At 40.0% G+C, this 20,199-nt stretch overlaps 1 protein-coding gene across 2 annotated transcripts in view; it reads right to left on the bottom strand.

The window, feature by feature from the left end:
- Window positions 1-2,058: 2,058 nt before the first annotated feature.
- The window catches only part of ST6GALNAC5 (ST6 N-acetylgalactosaminide alpha-2,6-sialyltransferase 5), a 187,706-nt gene continuing 169,565 nt past the window's right edge, over window positions 2,059-20,199 (bottom strand). The window contains exons 4-5 of one of the 2 annotated variants that reach the window (XM_003892090.5): window positions 19,169-19,276; window positions 2,059-6,603 (exon numbers count right to left, since the gene is read on the bottom strand). In XM_003892090.5, coding sequence (XP_003892139.2) covers window positions 6,372-6,603; window positions 19,169-19,276 — 340 coding nt within the window. In that variant the 3' untranslated portion in view covers window positions 2,059-6,371. The remainder of the gene's footprint in view (window positions 6,604-19,168; window positions 19,277-20,199) is intronic. The other variant, XM_009211154.4, reaches the window with a different exon arrangement.

Genomic DNA, 20,199 nt, shown 5'->3' with positions numbered 1-20,199 from the left:
TCATGCACATGTGAACTGTTTCGCTCTATAGCTCAGCAATTTGATTCCTAGGTATGCACTCTACAAATTCTTGCACACATGTACTAGAATTTTCTAAGAACATTCATACAAGCATTGTACATATTAGTAACAAGCAAAAAACCCAAATACTTACTGAAAGAATGGATAAAAGTAAATTATGGTATATTCACATGATGGTGTTATACAGTAGTGCAAATAAACTGGATTTGTATATATGCAAAGGGTATGGATAAATCTTGGGAAAAAGCAAGTTTCAGAAGACATTTTAACAGGCTTATAACATTTATAAATATACAAAACTGAATGATATAGTAATTTTATATAAATCTGTATGTAATAAAACCATTTAGAAAGCAAGAAAATGGTAACTAAAAAAATTCAAGGCAATTGGAAAATACTCAGGTAGCTTCAAAAGTAGTGATAATGTTCTTTTTATGTTTCCTTCAAAATATACATATTCATCACATTATTTGGTGTGTATCAAATATTATATAATGAATATTCTAATAGCAATTGTTGCCCATAGAATTAAATTTCTGCCATGAAGTACTTGGTGACAAAGAGCAGACACCCCAGAGACAGACCCTTTGGCTTCTAACCTGCCTTTCCCACTTAATGGAGGCATGACCTTGGGTAAGTTACTGAAGTGCCTTGTTCCTCAATTTTTGCACCTGTAAAGGGGAATGATAAAAGAACCTATGTCATGGGGTTATTGTGAGGACTACATGCATTTATATATGTGAAGCACATAGAAGAATGCTCGGTACAAGACATGCTATGCCTGTTCGCATCTTCATCACCCAGGGGGCCAGATACACAACTTCTGGTAGTTTCAATTTGCTTGTCTGCAAAATGGGATAATAGGATTATGGTGAAATAACATATATGTCACAAAAGACGTTGTGCAAAACACAGAAGATATTCAGTAGGTAGAGTATAATTATAAAAATTTTGACTCAATCTTATGGATTTCCTATATTTGGTTTTGAAATTAAAGAGCTAGTCACATGGTAAAGAACTAAAGACACTAACCCTTGAGATAACCTACGCTGTGAGCAAAGACATTCTTAAAAGTTTATGAAATAACATTTTGTGAATATAATTTAAATTTTGAAAATGCTAGAAAATCTGTGATCCTCTCCATTTAGAAATAAGCACTTTTCTCAGTTTAGTATCTTCTAGCCCTTTTCCTATGCTTTAAAAAATGAAATTGAGATCGCACATTTAAATAAGTATGTGGAAGAGTAGATGATGAAAGAGGAATACTAGAGTGTCCGCATGCTCAAGAAGGGAATAATATGGTCCTTTGTAGAAGTAAAGGTGGCAGCTGACTCACCTTTACTGCCTGCCTGTTGCCCTCTCCTGTAGCTGGGAGGTAACCAAACATCAGGTTCTGGCCAGGTGGTGATTCAGGAGCCTGCGATGCTCCGCCTGAGGACAGCTTTTCCCAAGGGTTCTCCTTTCCCTTCATATTCTGGTAGAGATGAAACCATTTTGGATCTGCTTCATGGAAACAAAATGTTTTTTGGTTTGTTTGTTTCATTTAGTTTTTAAGATAAATGTATACTTAATTTTTATAGACCTTCAATAACCACCAGTTGGATTTCTAGCAGCTTTAGAAAGCTGTCAAGTTTAAAGCAGGTTATAACCTGTCTCATTTTAGCCTTCCTTTTGTTGTTGAACCACAGAAGTCAGAGCCCAAGCTGTTCTTCTGCCTTTCTGCAGATGGTATAGCATTTGTCAATATTAAATTTAATTTGTGCTAAGAGCAGTTCACTAACAGCGAAAACACAAAGCTTGCTGAACTTTACTTCACCTGTGTGCTCAGTACAGCCAGCATTAGCAAACATAATGAATTCAGCAACATTATCCTACTGAAATCTAGGTCAGCTCTGTTGATTAAAAACATTACAGGTTTAAGAACTAACCCTATAAAAACCCACTTAAAATTTTACTATGTCACAACATATTGCATTTCTTATACTTTTAAAATAGAAGAATGTGTTTATACACAATTACCAATCCAATGGGTCAACATTAAGAGGTCACCATGAACAACAGACATTTATTGAGCGCCTATTGTGTGCAAGGCACTATACTAGGTATAGGCTACAGAGACAAAGGAGAAAGAGTCTCTGCCCTCAAGGAGCTTACAATCTAAATAGACTAACAGTACACATACATAAAAATACAAAGGACAATTCAAGGTAGTATATAATATTAGGGCACTGAGTAGAAACAAACAGGGTTTCAGCCTTTTTGCATTTGCATTTCAATACCCTGAGAAGGTGGGATGAGTGAGCTACCAAAGAGGGGCTACGCTTGCTCATTTTTAAACCTTGAGACACTCTCACCTCTTTCCATTCCAAAGTACCTCTGGCATGTGCTAACACCTAGGCAATTGGTTCACACATCCTGCCCCCCAGGGCTTATTATTATAGTTTTCTTTGAGATGGTCTTCTGATAGTGTGAGCCACTGTCATGGAGCCCAGGGCTTCCCTAGTTTTATCATTGAAGTCTGTGTCTTGGGGACTCCTCTTCTTCACTCCTCACTTGGCTCTGGGCAAACCATAATGGTACTTCTGAAGTACCAGGTATGGTAGCCAGATATAGTCCTCCCACCTACCATGGTCATTACTCTGGTAGGACCTACCCCAAATCTGTTCCCCAGATAGATTTTTAGTTTAAAAACCTACAAGGAAGACCTTAACAGTCCCAAAGTCTGCTGGTTTTAAAAAGCACACTGTAGACAAAAGAAGACAATCGGGAGAAAATGACAATAAAGAGATACAATGAGGTTTAAGAAAGAAGCAATAAGAATGGAAGAAATGGTTGGGTCAGACACAAAACATACAGAGTGTTAACATCACCTCCTAACACTGCAGAGAGAGAATAGGAACATGGACCCTTCTCTCAGAGTAGGTTTATTTAACAATTTGAAGCATCACCCTGGTGGAATTCAGGATATATTTCTGAAATGAGTTTGCTCTTACACAAGGACAAATATTTAGTCAGGTACCAAATGGGTGCATATGCCTTTAAATAACACTGTCTTAATCCTAACAGAAGTTCAACTTTCTCCTTCTACTTTTACTCAGCATTCATTATCTTCTAAGTTGGTAATTTTAATTTTTGAGGAGAGTTTTTATTTCAAAATGAGATTATTTCCCTCCATGCTCATGTCATTCAAACAGATCAGTAATGGAGAGAACTTCAGAAAACAAATGATACACAAATCTGGTAGTAACCTAAGGATTGTGAGAGACCACACAAATTTCTCTTTTAGGTACAGTACATTGTATTTTGCTTTCATCTATTTTCTTTTTTTTTAAAAGAAAAGATCTTACTCTGAAATCTGACGACCTCAGAACTCCCTGAATTGTTCAGGTTTTATGTGTAGCCCTTAGGAGTACACACCAGGGTTGGCGAAGCACAGGGACTTAGTTAGAAAACGCCCATTAACGGTAATGGAAATCACACAGCTAAGTCCCCACGCAGCATGCTGAATATTTACCTCCTAATGTTCTTTTAATGTATGCTTTCTTGGGTGAATATTTACTGTAGAGTATTAAATCTGAGATTCCTCTTTTTATGGGCCATTTGAAGTGATTGATTTTGTTTGCAAATTCCTGTATCTTTGCCCATAATGGCTATCTATTGTAATGGCCTCTGCCAAATGTTCTTGTGTTGAAATAACAGAAGCCATGGATCGGCCAGCTGTGGCATTGTATTACTGTGGTCTTAAAAGCTAGGAGGGAGCTGATGACACAGCTGGGAGAGAGGAAAAAGGTATGTAACATAACGAGTATGACTTAGGCTTCAAACACAATCAGACACTGAAATCACTGAGGTCTATAAACATGGTTCTGTAGTCATCTTTTATATCAGAGTTTATATTTAATGGTGTTGAATAGTGTTAAGACTGACAGTCATGAAACGGTCGTGGCAAGACAAGAATTCAATTGCCCACAACCAGGTTCATCAGCACAATCTATCAGAATTCTAGTCATTTTCTTTAATGCTATAATAAAACCACTTTGCAAGTGGTAATTTTTACACTTGTATACACCACATTTTTTAAAAATATGAAATCACATATCCTAGCTACATGTAGATTTAAAACATTCCCAGTGAAGCCAGGATTTTCCGAATTTGGTCTCTTTTCATTCTTTTGAGTATTTGAGAGGGAGAAGTTACAAACAAGATGGAGCTACCATGATGGTTTTTTCTTAAAGAAAATCTAAAATCTGAAGATACACAGATATGTGAGATATTATTAGATGAGGCAATATAATTACATTCTTACATATCGAAACTATGCCTTTCCAAATTTCCACAAATATAGAAATTGTCAAAGGAGTCACTTATGTTTGAGCAACATAATCTCTTCAAGTGATTATAAAGGTGGTCTATAAGTAAATTGTATAAAATTTATACACTTTTTCATATGTTGATAAAATACGATGTGTTCAGAGTCCATGCTGTGGAAGACAATGTGTTGGAATAAAATTCATAGTCCCTTTAAAAACTATTAGAAAACTTAAAGAACATATTCCAGTATGTTTTGAACAGCCATTTCACCCTTACTGGCTTTGAACAGCCCAAGTCACACTCAACAATATCAACTTTGATTATGTTATGTGAGTACCCTGATTATGTTTGCATTTTAACAACAGTACTCCATAGAATTAATAGTACTAGTTAGTGTACTAATTAAGAAAAGGGAAAGAAGTGGTAATGTGATAAAGCTTCTTTAATCACAAGACAGGTCATGTCTGTAAAACAATGTCAGTCTTCATACATAATATTTGCTGGTGCCTTCAAATTAGTTTCTCTAATGCCTTCTGAGTCATGTGTAAAGAAAACACTAGTATATTTATGAGACTATTTTTGAACAATATTACTTGTTTTAATAAAAATCTGTAGTATGAATTTATCTTGGCTCTGAATAAAATTAGTCCTTTATACTCCTTCAGACCATGGAATGGTAATGAATATAATCTAAGAAGATTTGTAGTGAGTCTAAATAGTTCATAGCATCAATGAGTCGAATGATAGGGCATGTCCTTGTAGTCTCTTTTCCTCACAGAAGGGCAGCTCTGTGCTCTTGTAGCCAGGGAACCCCTTGGAAGTATGCCTTTTGTGTGTGTGTGTCTATCCTGTGTTTTTGTGTTGAGAGGCTGGGGAAGAGGTGGATGGTGATGCTTCGAGAGAAGCAGGGGGTAGATTTTAGCCCATGTGGACTGAGGAAGAAGTGTAGTTTTAACCACAAGAGTGAGATAAGTAATATGAATGTAGATAAGGTTCCTGCTACTGTTGGGACCCCATTCCTCCAAGTGCAGAGTCTTCAAATGAGTCAACAGAAGGCCACAAGTTTAGATTTGGGATGAAACCTAAGAGGTTTTCTGGTACAGTGACATCATTCTGCCAAAGAGGAATCCAGGGCTCAAGAGAGGACACTCATATCAATTATTACTAAAGAAAACTACCTTTAAATTTCTCTTGTTAGCATCTTTGTGTTTTAATAACATAGGTTTTGGTTTTCAATTTTGTCCTTTTGGAACATTTCTGCACATTAGAAAATGTCATTGCTATTCTTTCTATAAAAGAACAGTTTTCCTGAAGCCTAGGGGTTCAAAAAATACAACACAACATTTCCAAGTCAAATACCAATTGCATGCTAACAATGAGCATTGTGAACAGAGTAACCCAATTCTAGGCCATTTCCAACCATCATTCAGGATTAAAGAGTTAGGAAGGATAAATTACCACATAATGATAATCTATAAAAATACTGGCCTAGATTGCACTAAAAAACTCTCAATAAATAAATATTGGACATTTGCTTTATGAAAGTCAGTGGAGATGTGCTCTTCAGAAATCATGTCCATAGTTTCAGCCTGCTTTTTACAAATCACACATACACAGCCTAACAGATAACAAAGGTTATAGAACAGGAAAGAATACAACTTGATAGAAAAATGTCTTTGACACGGTGTTTCTATAAAGGAATGCAACTAATATTGTTGAGTTGCTTATGTTGCAGTTTCAAAGGCAATACTAAGAGATCCAAAATGTTTTTAGCCATAGTGGTATAACTGAATTGAGTGTTCAGCTCCTAAGTAACACCATTGAAGGGGACAACACTCATTAGAATGCATTAATTCTGGAATTTTTCCTTACAATCCAACTGCACTGCTTTGTCACGCCTGGTAGGCATCTGTCCATGGTACTTCCTGAGGAGTGAAGCTGTTTTCTGCTACCCTTTCCTGTCTGGTAGCTCAGCAAGTTCAGGGTCTCGGTGTCTGATGCAGTGAATACTTGGGATTACAGTCTGGCACGCTCAGTCCTTAGAACACAGGTTTATTCTCAGGATGATTTATAGCAAGTGATTCTGGTTTCCAGTCTGGTTGAAAAAAGTGAATATTGAATGTCCGTGCCCAGTTCTTAAAGACTCGTTTCTCTGTGATAAAGCGGTGATGACTGCCCTTGCGTCCTCGCTCATGGGAGAGGTACATTGTACATTCATCAGGTCCAAAAGGTTCATAATAATGATAAGGTACTGAAGGGTGATTGGGATCCCTGTAGGAGGAAATTGAGATAACTGATTAAAGGAAATTTTTTTTTCCTTTGACTGATTGAGGTAAGATGTTATCTTTAATAAGCTGATAAACACAAATTGTATTTTCTAGTTAAATGAGTTTCGACAAATGGTTTTTCTGATTACACAGTAAGGAAGTGGAGAGTTTTTGAGGTGGTGAAATAAAATCAGTGACCATCATTTTCATCAAAAAGATTGAAAATCAGCTACAGAATGTTCAGTCTCCTCAGAGTTAGACCCTACATATTAATGAGTCACAACAATAGTATTATTTTCACTCTTCTTACTGTCTATTTACCACATGCAGTTGTAGAGATATTACCAAAACAAAATATGTCATTCCCATTCCCTACTACACTAAGCTTCCAGATGCTTCCAGTTATACAGAGAGCATGTCTGCTGGGGTGCATTATGATGTGGCTCCTCTTCCAAGTCTTCTCCTAATCCACTCAGCCTTGTTCACTATGTTCCCACCATACTGGCCTTTCCGGTCAACTCTGCCATGCTCATCCCTACTTCAGGGCCTTTGCACTTGATGGCAGTCACTTGCCTGGAATACTCTGAATTCACTCCTCACCATTGGGTGTGAGCTCAAATAATATCCTTCTCTGAGAGGCCTTACCTGACACTTGCTCCCCTCACTTCATCTCACTTGAATTCATTTTCTTTATAGCATCAACTGCTCTCTGAAATTGTTGTTACTGTTTACTTGTTTATTGGGTGTTCATGATGGCAGTGTTTTTTCTTATTCCTAGAATAGTCCCTGGTAGGTGCTCAATAAATAATTTAAAAAATTCTGTTGTTGAAAGAAATGTATATAGAATTAGCAGCTAAACAGCAAACTTCTAAAGACACTTTCTTCTCTGAGTATGGAAAGTTGATTATCCTAGCTTGATCCTATGGGAGAAAAAGGAAGACAGCAAGCAAGAGGCCACAATTTTTCTTTTGGCACTTCAGATGGCCTATGTACTCAGTCTACAGTATTTTAGTCCAGAAACTCTACATCCTCAGTCCTTGCTTGGTGGCCTGAGAGTCTTCAAGTGTTTTTCTGCCTCTATATCTCTGTCTCAGCCTCAAACAGGAAACACTAGCTCATTTCTTCAAGATGTGTGCACAGGGTTAATATGTGGGGGTGGTAAGTGCCCTTGTTTTAGGATTAATACAATATTTATGCACTAAAGAGTTTTGGTCTCAGACTGGTTTCTATAATAGGCTAATCTACCCCACCTCTTCTGTCTTTTGAAGAATGAATGGTAAGATTAGTCAAGGTTTCTTGGCAGACAAACTCTCCTAATTTGAGCTATGCTCAGCAACTGGCTTTGTTGCAGAGACTAAGAAGAGAAGACCCGGGCTTCTCAGCATCTTGCAAATCATCTTTCAGAGCCTGATGCCCTAGGGTTCCCACTCTGGTCACCTGGGCTCTCCTCTAAGTATAATAACTTGGTTTCCCAAAGATGCTCATCCTGCCAGACACCTATTTGTTTTCTTCAGAGGAGATCAATACACAAATAGCTTTTAGAGTAGCAACTTTACTGGGGTCAGGGATTGAAGTCTTTTATCAAGAGGGGTGTCATGTTTGTGGCTCTGACAACAATAAACCTTTGAGCTGTTTCTCCTCTTAGGTTAAAGTTCTTCCAGGAAGAGAGATTTATTTTTGTCATGCAGCATCTAAACATTCCTTATCCTGGCTTGGATGCTATGCTAAATTAACACTTTGCATCTCTAATATGCTTGTCTTGGAATTATCTCTATGCTCTATAGTGAAACACTGGATCCTTTCCTGACTAGTTATTGCAGATTTTATTAACTTACTTACCCTAGAAATTGGAATCCCATTAAAATTTTAATAGAACGTGTTTTCAATACAGAGAATGCCTGCTAACAAAAATTCAGGTTGAAGCTGACCACTACGAAGAAAAAAATAAGAATTTGTGAGACATATCTTCCCATATTCATATGGCATAAATTGGGGGAACCATGCCAATTTCATGTTGCCATGGTATGCTTGGGGTTAAGTTTTTGTTCCATCGCAAATCACTTTTTAAATCTGATTCATCTAAGTTTTGGACATTTTATTGGCATCAATCTGACTAAAGAAACAATTAGGTTTCTAAAAATATCATGAGATTGATTTGGCACCTAGGAGTGGAGGGTAATTGGAAACCAGCTAAAGATGCTATAGGATCAATTTCCTTATTCAAGAAGACCATCTCTTTGGAAAAAAAACTTATCTGACTCTATATTGATCCCCTAAAAGGAGAATTAAATTTACATATTTGGTTACTGTGATTTCAGAGGTGTCAAGATAAGTTATTCATGTAAGCGAGTTGTTTCCACATGTTAAAACTCTGTCCAAGCAGCAGAAAAGTGCTTTCTGGGAGTCGGAAGGCAGAGCTGGAAACTGCAGGAACATCTCCCCCAGCTGTAAGCCTGCCATCAGCTGGAATTCACTAAATTCACTATGCCATTTAGAAAGACACTCCTAGCTGAAGGTCATACTTCCTTGGGTCTTTTCTCAAACCTGACTTTCTAAAGGCTGCCCTAGTTTTTTCTTCCTTCACCTGACCTCAGTGAAAACTATGATAAACATCAGCAGAATTTCCACACGATGAAGCAGTTGTAAAAGGGATTCTGGTGCTCAAGTTCCCATTGTGGGCCCGGTAAGCTGAAGGAAAGGATATGTGGGCTGGGGAGGCAGGAATGGAGATGACCACAGAGCCGGTTCCCCAAGTGGCTGCAGCCTGCCATCCACATTCTGACAGCCAGTTTGAGAACAAGCCCTGCAGAATGATGTGAGGAAGAATTTTTTTTTTTTTCTTTTTAGAGGGAGCAGGTGGGGAGAGTGAGGGAACTAACACTTAGTGCACTTGGGGAGCTTTAAGGAAATACCTATGCTCCATCCCCCTAGACTCTGGTTCAGATGACTTGGAGGGGAACTCAGGCACAGGTATTTTAGAAAGTGTCTTAGGTTTGAATCAAAATAAAAAATGTCGGTATTGGATTATAAAACCAATAAAATAAAATAAATATCCATGAGTCCATGATAATTTCAATAAATAACTGAATAAATAAATGGAGGAGAAGAAACAGCATTTCATGACAGAAAAATTCCAATAAACAATGTAGAAAGAATGAGGGACTAGGAAACCATCCTTAGAACGTTGCAGTAATTGTTGCAGGCAAGATGCACCAATGAATGGGATATTAATGGGGAAAAAGATGAGGAGAAATAGGCTATCTGCATAACCTGAAAGTATCTCTCCCAAGTTATTTATTAATGACAAAGGGAAAAACAGTAACTTTACAATGGGTAAGCCCAGCAGACATTACCTTAACCAAGTGATGAAGGTTAACATTGCCAGTAATAAGACATACGGACATCACATACTTCCTGTTATGAGATTCTGGGAAGGGCCTATGGCTTCTGTGGTATCCTTCCCAGTAATGCATAACCTCAATCTAAGCACAGAAAAACATTAGATAAACCCCAAGTGAGGGACATTCTATGAAATACCTGACTAGTACTCATCAAAAGTGTCATGAAATGCAGGGAAAGCCTGAGGAACCGCCATGGATTTAGAGACTAAGGACACCTGATAAATAAATGCAAAGGGAACCTGGATTCGTTCTTGGAGGAGATAAAGGACATTAGTAGAGAAACTGGTAAAATGTAGTTTAGCTGACCATTGTACTGATGTTAATTTCTTACTTTTGATAATTGGACCACAGGAACGCAAATCCGCTTTAGCGGAAGCTGGATAAAGGTTATATGAACTCTCAGTACTAATTTCTGCAATCTTTCTGTAACTCTAAGATGATTTAAAACAAAAATAAACATATATTTTTAAATAATACATATCATAACAACAAAGCTCCTTAGAAGATTCTAATGGTGGAAAGCTCCTTGAGATTCTAATATGCAGCCAAGTTTGAGACAACTGATTTTGTAAGTACCTGCTCAACCTCTGTGCTTAACTGGTGTGATCTCCTTTACATCCCCATCAGCCCTCTGAGGCAAATATTGCAGCCCCCGTTTGATAGGGAGCATCTGACGCCCAGGGAGACAGTCCACTGCCTGGCTTTCAGCACACAACCTCACTCATTGTCCATCCAAGCTGCTGGAGTTGACCATTTCAGCTCAGAGCACAGTGCTCGGCACTCCACATATACTTACTTATTTAGTCCTTACAACACCCCTATAAGAGAGTGTCAGTCCATTTTGCGTTGCTATAAAAGAATACCCAAGTCTGGGTAATTTATAAAGAAAAAAGGCTTATTTGGCTCATGATTCTGACGTCTGGAAAAATTCAAGATTGGGCATCTGGCGAGAGCCCCAGGCTGCTTCCACCCCTAGCAGAAAGTGAAGGGGAGCTGGCTGGCGTGTGCAGAGATCACAAGGCGAGAGAGGAAGAAGAGAAAGGGAGAGGTGCCAGGCTCTTTTTAACAACTAGCTCTGTTGGGAGCAAACAAAATGAGAACTCATTCATGCCCCACCCCAGGGAGGACACTAATCTATTCATGAGGGATCTGCCCCCATGACCCAAACACCTGCCACTAGGCCCCACCTCCAACATTGAGGACCAAATTTCAACATGAGATTTGGTGGGAACAAACAAAACATATCCACACTATAGCAGAGAGTTACTATTAGCACCCCTACTCTGCAGACAAGGAAACTCATGCACAGGAAAACTGAAGTTTCGCAGCCAAGGTTTGGACCAAAGCCAGTTGACTCCAGACTCTGTACTCTTAAGAGTGAGGTTCTGTGTCTCGGAAAAACTCCTGTCCCCCAGGTGGGGTTTCTGTACTAATGGCACCCAGGTTTCGCGGGCATCAACAGCGTGTGGTTGAAAGCAGCTTGTCCTTGCTGCTTTCCTCTGAGCTCTTGCTACAGAGGAGCCCCGTGTGTGGTGCTTGTGATCTGCTCAGGGTGTTAAACAGAGGCTTTGTGCTCAGGTACAGTTCTGCCCATCAGTGCTAATGGCAGCAGGGGTTTGTAATGTTCCACTTTTTGACTCTTCTAAAGCTAAGTTTTACAACTGAAAAAAAACCTCATAACCCTAACAAGCAAGGGAAGACACTTCCATATCTGGGTACTGACGAGGTGTAGGACATGTTGCTCCAAAATATGGTACCTTGGCATTTGAGGAAACAACAGAAGCAGGGAGATCACTTTTGCCTCCCTTCACCCTTCTCCTCTGATGCAGGTCATAAAAGATTTCTTTGCCCTCCTCTAAAGTAGGTCGTAAACCTTCATTCCAGAGGTACCCTCCATATACCCGGAGGAAAGGAACATCCCTATCCTCAAAGACAAGGAAATGCCAAAAAGAATCTGAACAAACAGACCTTGCTACCTCCCCCCACCCACCCTGGTTTATTACCATTAGATCACACCTTCTTTGTCCAATCCTACTTCTTCACAACTATCCACTTCCTCATCAAACTTAGCATAAAAATAAGGAGATCTCCCTGTTTCTTTGGCTCTTCATTTCTGAAGGCGCTGGTGTCACGTAAAATTTATATTAAATAAATGTGTATGCTTTTCTCTCGTTAATCTGTCTTTTGTCATAGGAGACTCAGCAAAGAACCTATGGTGGAGGAGGAAAAGAAATTGCTTTTTCTCTCCTATAGTATGATCTAGGTTGACCCTGCCCACTGGGTTTGGGGCTGGACTAGGCAGAAGGCTGCAAATATCCTGAGGAAAGAATGGTGTCTTGGCCTCTTTCTAGAACTCTTAGACATTCTCTTTAAACACATTTCTATTCTTGGTGCGGTACCTGGCATATAGTAGGTACTCAGGAAATGTTTGAAGAATAGAGAGAATAGGGTTGAATTAATAGCTGTGAAGCTGCTAGGTTGTTCTGCAACTGGCTTGCACTGGGGGCTTTGGTGACACTAGGAGGTGTTGAGAAGAAAATATTCTTGCAGCAGTCCTTCCCAAGCATCTGTCACAGTCCTGGAGGTGCACTGAGCCACCCTTATTCTACTGCCTTAATTTCTGGTCCTTGGATCTTCTTTTGGGAGGAAAAGAGCTGTATACCTTGGAAGCCCATGGAATAGCATTGTATGTCTGGGCGCATGGAGCACCAAGAGCCTGCAGCTGCCCACCCTTCATGGGACAAAGAGCTACAGTGAATCACCCAAGCCCCACCCTCACCCTGGAAGAAACACAACCATATATTTTAAGTCTACTTCATAAAACGTAAACCACATGGGTGGCATTGCCATTCCACACCCGTCTTCTGTAAGTAAGCTTCCGATTCTACCCGGTGGACTGTCTCCAAGTAAGAACTTTCCCTGTTAGGCTGGCAGCTTTATTAATGTTCACTAGCTAATAATTCTGGCAGCATCAACTCTCTGATATTCACGATACCTTTGAGATGTCCTTCACATTACAGATGAGATATTAATTTAGTTCCATGACAGTGATCACTCTGAATCATTACCCCGCTAATTAATACTCAAGAAACGATGGGTAACAGAGAGTTGTAAACTTGGTAATGTGCTAAGTATGACCACAAATAAGATTATTAGGTAGAATTTAAATGCTTGGCCCATTATTATCACAAATAATTTACAATGGAAAATGAGATTAAATACTCAGCATAACTTAGTTTGGAAAGCAACGACAATCGATCTTTTCACGCAATTTATAGGCCATCTAGAGAGAATGAATTTGGCTTACAGTATGGATACGGCATGATTTAAGAGTCCACTGTCCACAGAATAATATATTTTGATGTTGTCTCTGGTGCAACATGGCATTAATTTTCTCTAGCTTTCTGAACTTTGATGTGCCTGAAGTCTGGTGATACAGGCAGGGTGGGGGACTGATGCCTGAGCCCCTCTTTGAGTACCCAGAGCTGGCTCTGGCTGAAAATAAAACAAGGTGGCCTCCATTGACTTCTGGGGCCCCCTCAAAATCTGAATTTGCTAGTTAGAGTTTTAATGTGCCTGGCACTTTTGGTGTTGCAGTAATAACGTTTAGAATCAATCTCTTAAACACCCCCATGGACAAGGCTTATTTTTGTTTCTCATTGAACTAATCTGTACTGAAGATACACTCTATGCCAGACACAATGACAAGTGCTAATGAGACAAATGTGGATTGATACAGGGGACTCCTCTTAAGGAGCCTAGAGTCAAACAAAGGAGATGGACAAACCAATCAGTGAGATGGTGCAGGGCAGAGGTAGACGGAGGCCCAGTGGGCCCAGTAGGTCTGACTCAGACAGGGCTAGGGAGAGCTGAGAAGGAAGGGCTGCTGTATCTGAAACAGTGAACTGAAGGATTAAGAGCATTGGCTCTTGAGCCCTGGAGATCATATTCAAATCCCAGCTCTGCTATTTATTTGCTCTATGACCATGGGCAGCTGTTTCATGTCTTTAAGCTTTCTACGTAAAATGGTGATATTAATGATGCTTACCTCCTAAGATTATTATAAGACTCAAGGAAATAATGCATGTGTTCATGTTAAGCACAGAGCCAGCATGAGGTATGTGCACAACAAATATCAGCCTTTAATGTTATTAGTGAAGAGCTGGTGGGAAACCAGCCAGCTTAAGGAAGTAGGGGATGGGCAGTCCAAACTGAGGGCATAGGAACAGGTGTCTGTAGGGTGAGTTGCTTTACGAGTTTTTCAGTAAGGTTGAATAAACAAATAAACACATAAATCTGCATCAATAGAGAAGATGTGACTAAAGTGATATGCAGAAGCCATAACCTGAAGGTCTTGTGTGCTAACCTAGGGAGTGTGAACTCTTCTCAGAAAGAGGTCACTCAGGAGTTTTAAGTAACTCCCCGAAGTCAGACTTGTCATCTAGCAAGGCAGTCATGTTTGGAGAGAAAGACAAGAGTTGGAGAGAGCAGTCCAGGAGGCTATCGCAGTACCAAATGAAAGATGCTGCATGCCATTCAAATGACTTTGAGTCAGTTAGATTCTGCTAGATCTTGAATGAGATATGTCTGTCATCTGCCACCATGGCCATTTATATGTCCACCACTTCCATTTGTGGTTTTAAATATGAAATGTGATGCTATCTTTCTTCCTAAGAAGTCCATGGGCTTAATACTTTAAGTGGGTACCAGAAGTTTTCTTGCCAATGAATGACTCCTAGAAGTAACTCCGGCCCTTTGGGTGAGATGAGAAGGCAGACCTCCAGGACAGCAGATGGGAAATGACTCTCCAGCCTACCCATACTTCCCCTTGGGGATCAGGCACTCACGGATTGCTTGGCTATTTGCACCCCCAAGATATAATTCAGCTCTTCTCTCTCTGTCCCACTGCCTCCCCTCCCTCACACCATGCATATGACAGCTGACATTCTCTTTGGGACAATAAGAAGGTGATGATTCCACTCTCCTGAAAAGTGTGAAAGAGTTTGATTTAGATTGGAAAGCAGCATGGTTATGTCTTAGACTAGAGGTTGTTAAAGTTCTTATTTGTCAAAGGATCTTCTGCTGAAAAGAAATCTTATACAATAGCCCGTATGCAAACAGAGCCAAGTGGGTCTGCCCCTGACCAAGTAGGGTGGAAGGGTCCAATATTCCTGTTGTCCTAGCTCCTTATCCGTGTGCCACCTGATAGAATCAGAGGAATGCAAGGACTTCTCTGAGTCTAGTTTGAAAGTTCGAGACAGATGGTCCAATAAAGCTCAGTGGGTCAGATGCTACTGACAGGCAGAGAGTGAACATCATCTCCCACTGGCACCTCGAGTAACCTTCTGTACCTCATGATTGAACTGTGGTCAAGTGAGTCTCAGGCGACTGAAGACAGAGACCCTGTCTCATTCATCTCTGGTTACCTCCCTGGTGCCCAACACGAGTTAGTGGAATGAATAAAAGGCTTGTGGTTTATTTAGTTAGTGACTTTTTTGAGGGTACTAATTGTGTCTTACGGTCTGAAATGGTTAATTTGCCCAAACTGAACAGTCGGCTCTCTTTTTGTCTGCTAAAATCTGCTCCATGTGGCTAGCTCTTCATTGCAGTGAGACACTGCGAACTTTAGGGAAGCTATAGAAAGGCTAGGCACACTTTGAGCAGCCCATGAGATGCCCTGCAAGGAGCTGGAGGCCACATAATGCCAGTTCCGTAAAATGCGCCAGTGAGTATCTACAATTGCAGATCAGTGAATCCCTTCACCCCATAACTTTCTGTGTACTGAACAGACCCTGGGACTTTGCTAAGCATTCTTCGTCTATGACTTCATGCAATTATCATATAAACTCACAATGCAAGAGAGTTTATATGATAATTGTCATCACCATTTTGCAGGTAAGGCTTCTGAGATGCAGCATTAGGTAACTTGCCCAGTATCAGTCACTAAGCCTCAGTGAGTTCAAGTAACTTTCTCAAGGTCAGAGTTTCTGAGAGGCAGAAATGGTTATTTTTATCCATACACAACACACTTTACTATAGCACTACAGAGAGCAGAGGACACAACCATTCATTCCCTTGATATTTATGAAGTATCTGCCATATGCCAGGAGAGTAAATATCTACTGTCCTGTGTTCTAGGTCTCAAACACTGAACTAAACACACAAAACTCTGCTTTCAGGGAGGCTATATTCCAGTGGCCCCAGCCAGTGTGAGCTCTGCCACCTCACAAAACCATCCACAACCATTTTTGGCCCTGGCGATAGCTTACCTCCTTAAGCCATGGAGCTCATGATACATGCACCATGTTTTCAGCCCCTAATAGTTCTCTGCTTCTTTCAAAATAAAGATAAAAGAGGGAATGGTCAGATGAGTAGCAGACTACCATACCAGTTGCTTTTTCATTCTCTGGTGGTGAGGAAGGTACTGTTTACAGACTCATTTGACTCTTAGATGAAGATTGCAAAAGCTGCCTCTTTTTATAGTCACATGGTAAGTGGCTTTGCTGTGTTCTTTATATTCTGGCATGGTTAAGGCTTATTATAAGCTTCCAGGAGGCAAGGATCTGTGTCTTCTTTGAAGCCCCCTTAAGTTTTTTTTTTTTTTTTTGGGACAGAGCTTCACTTTGTCGCCCAGGCTGGAGGGCAGTGGAACGATCTCGGCTCACTGCATCCTCTGCCTCCCAGATTCAAGCAATTCTCATGCCTCAACCACCCGAGTAGCTGGGATTACAGGTGCACACCATCATGCCTGGCTAATTTTTCTATTTTTTGTAGAGACAGGGTTTTGCCATGTTGGCCAGGCTGGTCTTGAACTCCTGAGCTCAAGCAATTTGCTTGCCTCAGCCTCCCAAAGTGCTGGGATTACAGCCGTGAACCACCACGCCCAGCCCCCTGCTCAAAATTCTTGGTATCTTTCAGGGAAACTCTCAAGTGCTTGGGATAATGTTAATAATATAAATTATTTTACATATCTTATTAATATTAATGATATTGATACTCTTTCCTGAATACTGTGTGCTAGGAACTGCATCCAACACTCTACATCTATTATCTCATTTAATTCTCACCATGACCTGCTTATTCTTCTTCTTATTTTCTTATACCCATTTTACAAACAAGGAAAACAAGGCTCAAGGCCCCACAATTTGAAACTGGATGCCCGGTGGTCCAGTCAACATGTCCTGGAAATGCAGATGAATGGAACCGGGGAATTCATCTGTGCCACTCCTGGTCTTCTTTCTTACCCTTCCTTAAACAGGCTTTATGACTGAGCAGGATGCTCTCTCCAGCACTGAACCCTTCCTCCACATGACACTCTCCACTTCTCTGACAGAACTTGGGCATAGGGGTCCTTTTGAAGAGTTCTTGCTGAAACCGTCTTGTGCAAACAACTATCAAACCTTTGGGGATGATGGCTTAGGAAGAGAAACACGGAGCCAGTGGCAATATATAAAGCATTGACATTATCTTAACTTCTTTGTTAGTATTTTCCATAAATTGTTTCCATCCTACCGTACATGAAGTCATGATGAACTAACTCTGAGTAGGAGAAATGACAGGTTAACTTGCCTTTCATTTGTTTTCCATAATAAATGGAATATTTCCTTGAACACTTGAAGTCATTAACATTTCAATTTATTCATGCTTTTTCTTTCTGGCATCCTAATGGCAATATTGCTTAATTATATCTGCTGTATAACCATCAACGTTGATGGCTCTTTGCATGCCCATAAGTGCCATTCTCACTGTCTGTTAGCCTGTTGGTTTGAGGAGGCGGTTTGCTTTTTTATGCCATTCTACTTACTTTTTTGAGTATAGATTGTTAAGCAGGGACACTGGGCCAGTGAATTAAGTGAGGCAGCACTGGGTGAGGATCCAAGCTAACTTGCCTTGTGCTTGCCATGTACTTACTAGGCGCTGTTCCAAGCATTTCACATGTATTAGCTTATTTACTCTGCCTACAGGCCTTTGAGGCAGAGTCTATTATTATCACATCCACGTCTATGGATGAGGAAGTTGAGACCTAGAGACACTAAGTGACTTGTTCAAGGTCGTACTAGGTGGGTAAGTGACCAGGCCAGGCTTTACACCTGTGTAGCCTAGCCCCAGCATTTCTGACCCTGACCTTACATCAAAGGTCTGCTCTGTCTGTACTTCTCTCTCCTTCTTTGTGGCCTGAGTCTTCCATATCAATTAGTATTGTTGCTGTGTTGGATCTTTGGGTTAAAAAGACAGAAAAGTGGCAAAATGGTAATGGGATGATTAGATGCTGTTTCTCATCTTTGCTTTAAACCTCCAAATTGCAGCTTTTGCCTAAAGACTCATGGCCTTCAAGACATTGTTAGAAAAAATAAACAAATAAAACACCAGATGGTGTAAGTAAGCACACATTTTAAAAAGCAAGTTTAAAATGACCCCCACCCCAGCTTTTGCCATTTGAAGATCAGGATTCAGGCCACATGCAGGCCATCAGGCATTCCCAAAAACTAGGATATTTTCTGGGATTTCTGGCCTCACTATTTTAAATTACAGGTGCGTTTTCAAGCAGGCTTCCAAAAATCAGGCCCTGAATATTGCTGAATGCATCTGTGGTATGCCCTGAACTCTGCCTGGGCACATGCCAGGAGGAAAGTTAAGGTGGCAGCAGAGATGTGTGCATGTTCCCGTTAAAATGACACCTCAAATTAATTATGCCTTTGCTTTTGGCCTTAGAAGTGCAAGCCCAGGCCACTGATGTGGTAAGGGAAGGAGGCTCAGAGGAATATTTTAATTTTAGAAAAAAGGTCTTACTGTCAACGGAATTGCTCTCTTTAATTCATTAAAAAATTATCACATTCCTTTGAAATGAGAGTAAAACTAATATTTCTTAATACTTGCTCATCGTTAATATTATGCCAATTATCGCATTACTTTTGGCTGATAAATATTCAGAGGATAAATGAAGCCCACAAGATGGATTTATTCTCCAGCAGTACAAATAAAAACTTTCAATATTTTATATCACATAATTAAATGCTGTTTGTTGTTTCTAGAATGAGAACTTGGGACATGCTAATTAATTGCTTCAAGAAGATAGTTAGACATGTTTCATGGTTGATATTCAGAATCAGATATTTATAAACCCTGCACAACACGGCTGATGATTTACACTTGCAGAATAAATCCTACCTGCAGAAGTCTGGGGGCACCATGCCATAAACATTGATCCTGTCACAGAGCTCCAGTGCAATTGTCATTGTGAACCAGCCAGTGCTGAGCCAAGTGTTGGATATCTTCCTGGAAGGAACAATAATTAAGTCTGCAAGCTGGTAAAGTAACCATTATACCCACTACCATCTTTAATTCTTTCTGGAGTAAGGCTAACTATAAACAGAGTCTCTCCCTCTCTCCCTCCATTTGGTAAATATCTGGAAATTTACCAAATTGACATCTCTTACTAACATCACCATATTCCACAGTACAGTCATAATTGATGTTGATGCTCATGTTGAATTTGTGACAATAAAAGATGCTCAAGGGACTTCTGCATCATCAAAGATGATGATCGGTGTTTCAGTGTTTAAGTGTATATGTTACCACAACTCAATTTCTTATGACAGTCCCCGTTTAACAACTCTTTCTTAACAAGAACACTTGAGTAACTAGAAATTCTCCTTGTTCGCCAAACAGGCTAGATAATGAGTAGCTTATTAAATATAAATAAACATGCACATGTATTTATCTATTAACCAATTGGTTGATTGACTGAACTTAGGGTGAAAGCTTGCCTTCAAGTAGACTAACACCAACATCTTGATTGAATGTTTTTCCATAAGAAGGGTACACTCAATTGGATATGGGCTAATGACCAGAGGAAAAGAGCCACAGGAATGCTTCTATTTAACTGAATATTTGCTTCATTTTACATATAAGAAAATTTTTATTAGGAGACCAATAATTGACAAAATTTAAGGAATGAACTGGTGCACCCCACCGTTCATTAATTTTCCCATTCAGACATCTGTAATGAGCTTCAACCATATGCTACGCCTTAGGATAACTGTGGAGACATAACGCCAAGGTCTAATTTGACCCTGCGAGAATGACTCAGCCTACCATGCTACACTGCTGTGGATATTAATTTCAATTCTTCGGGGGTTGCTGCTTTTACTTTTCCTTCAGTGCTTATGGCATGCCTCATTAGCCAGTTTCAAACACCT

Source organism: Papio anubis, chromosome 1 (genome assembly GCF_008728515.1).
Source record: "Papio anubis isolate 15944 chromosome 1, Panubis1.0, whole genome shotgun sequence".
Classification (NCBI taxonomy): Eukaryota; Metazoa; Chordata; class Mammalia; order Primates; family Cercopithecidae; genus Papio; species Papio anubis.
Note: the sequence above shows the minus strand (reverse complement) of the source record. Positions and strands in the feature narration are given on the sequence as shown.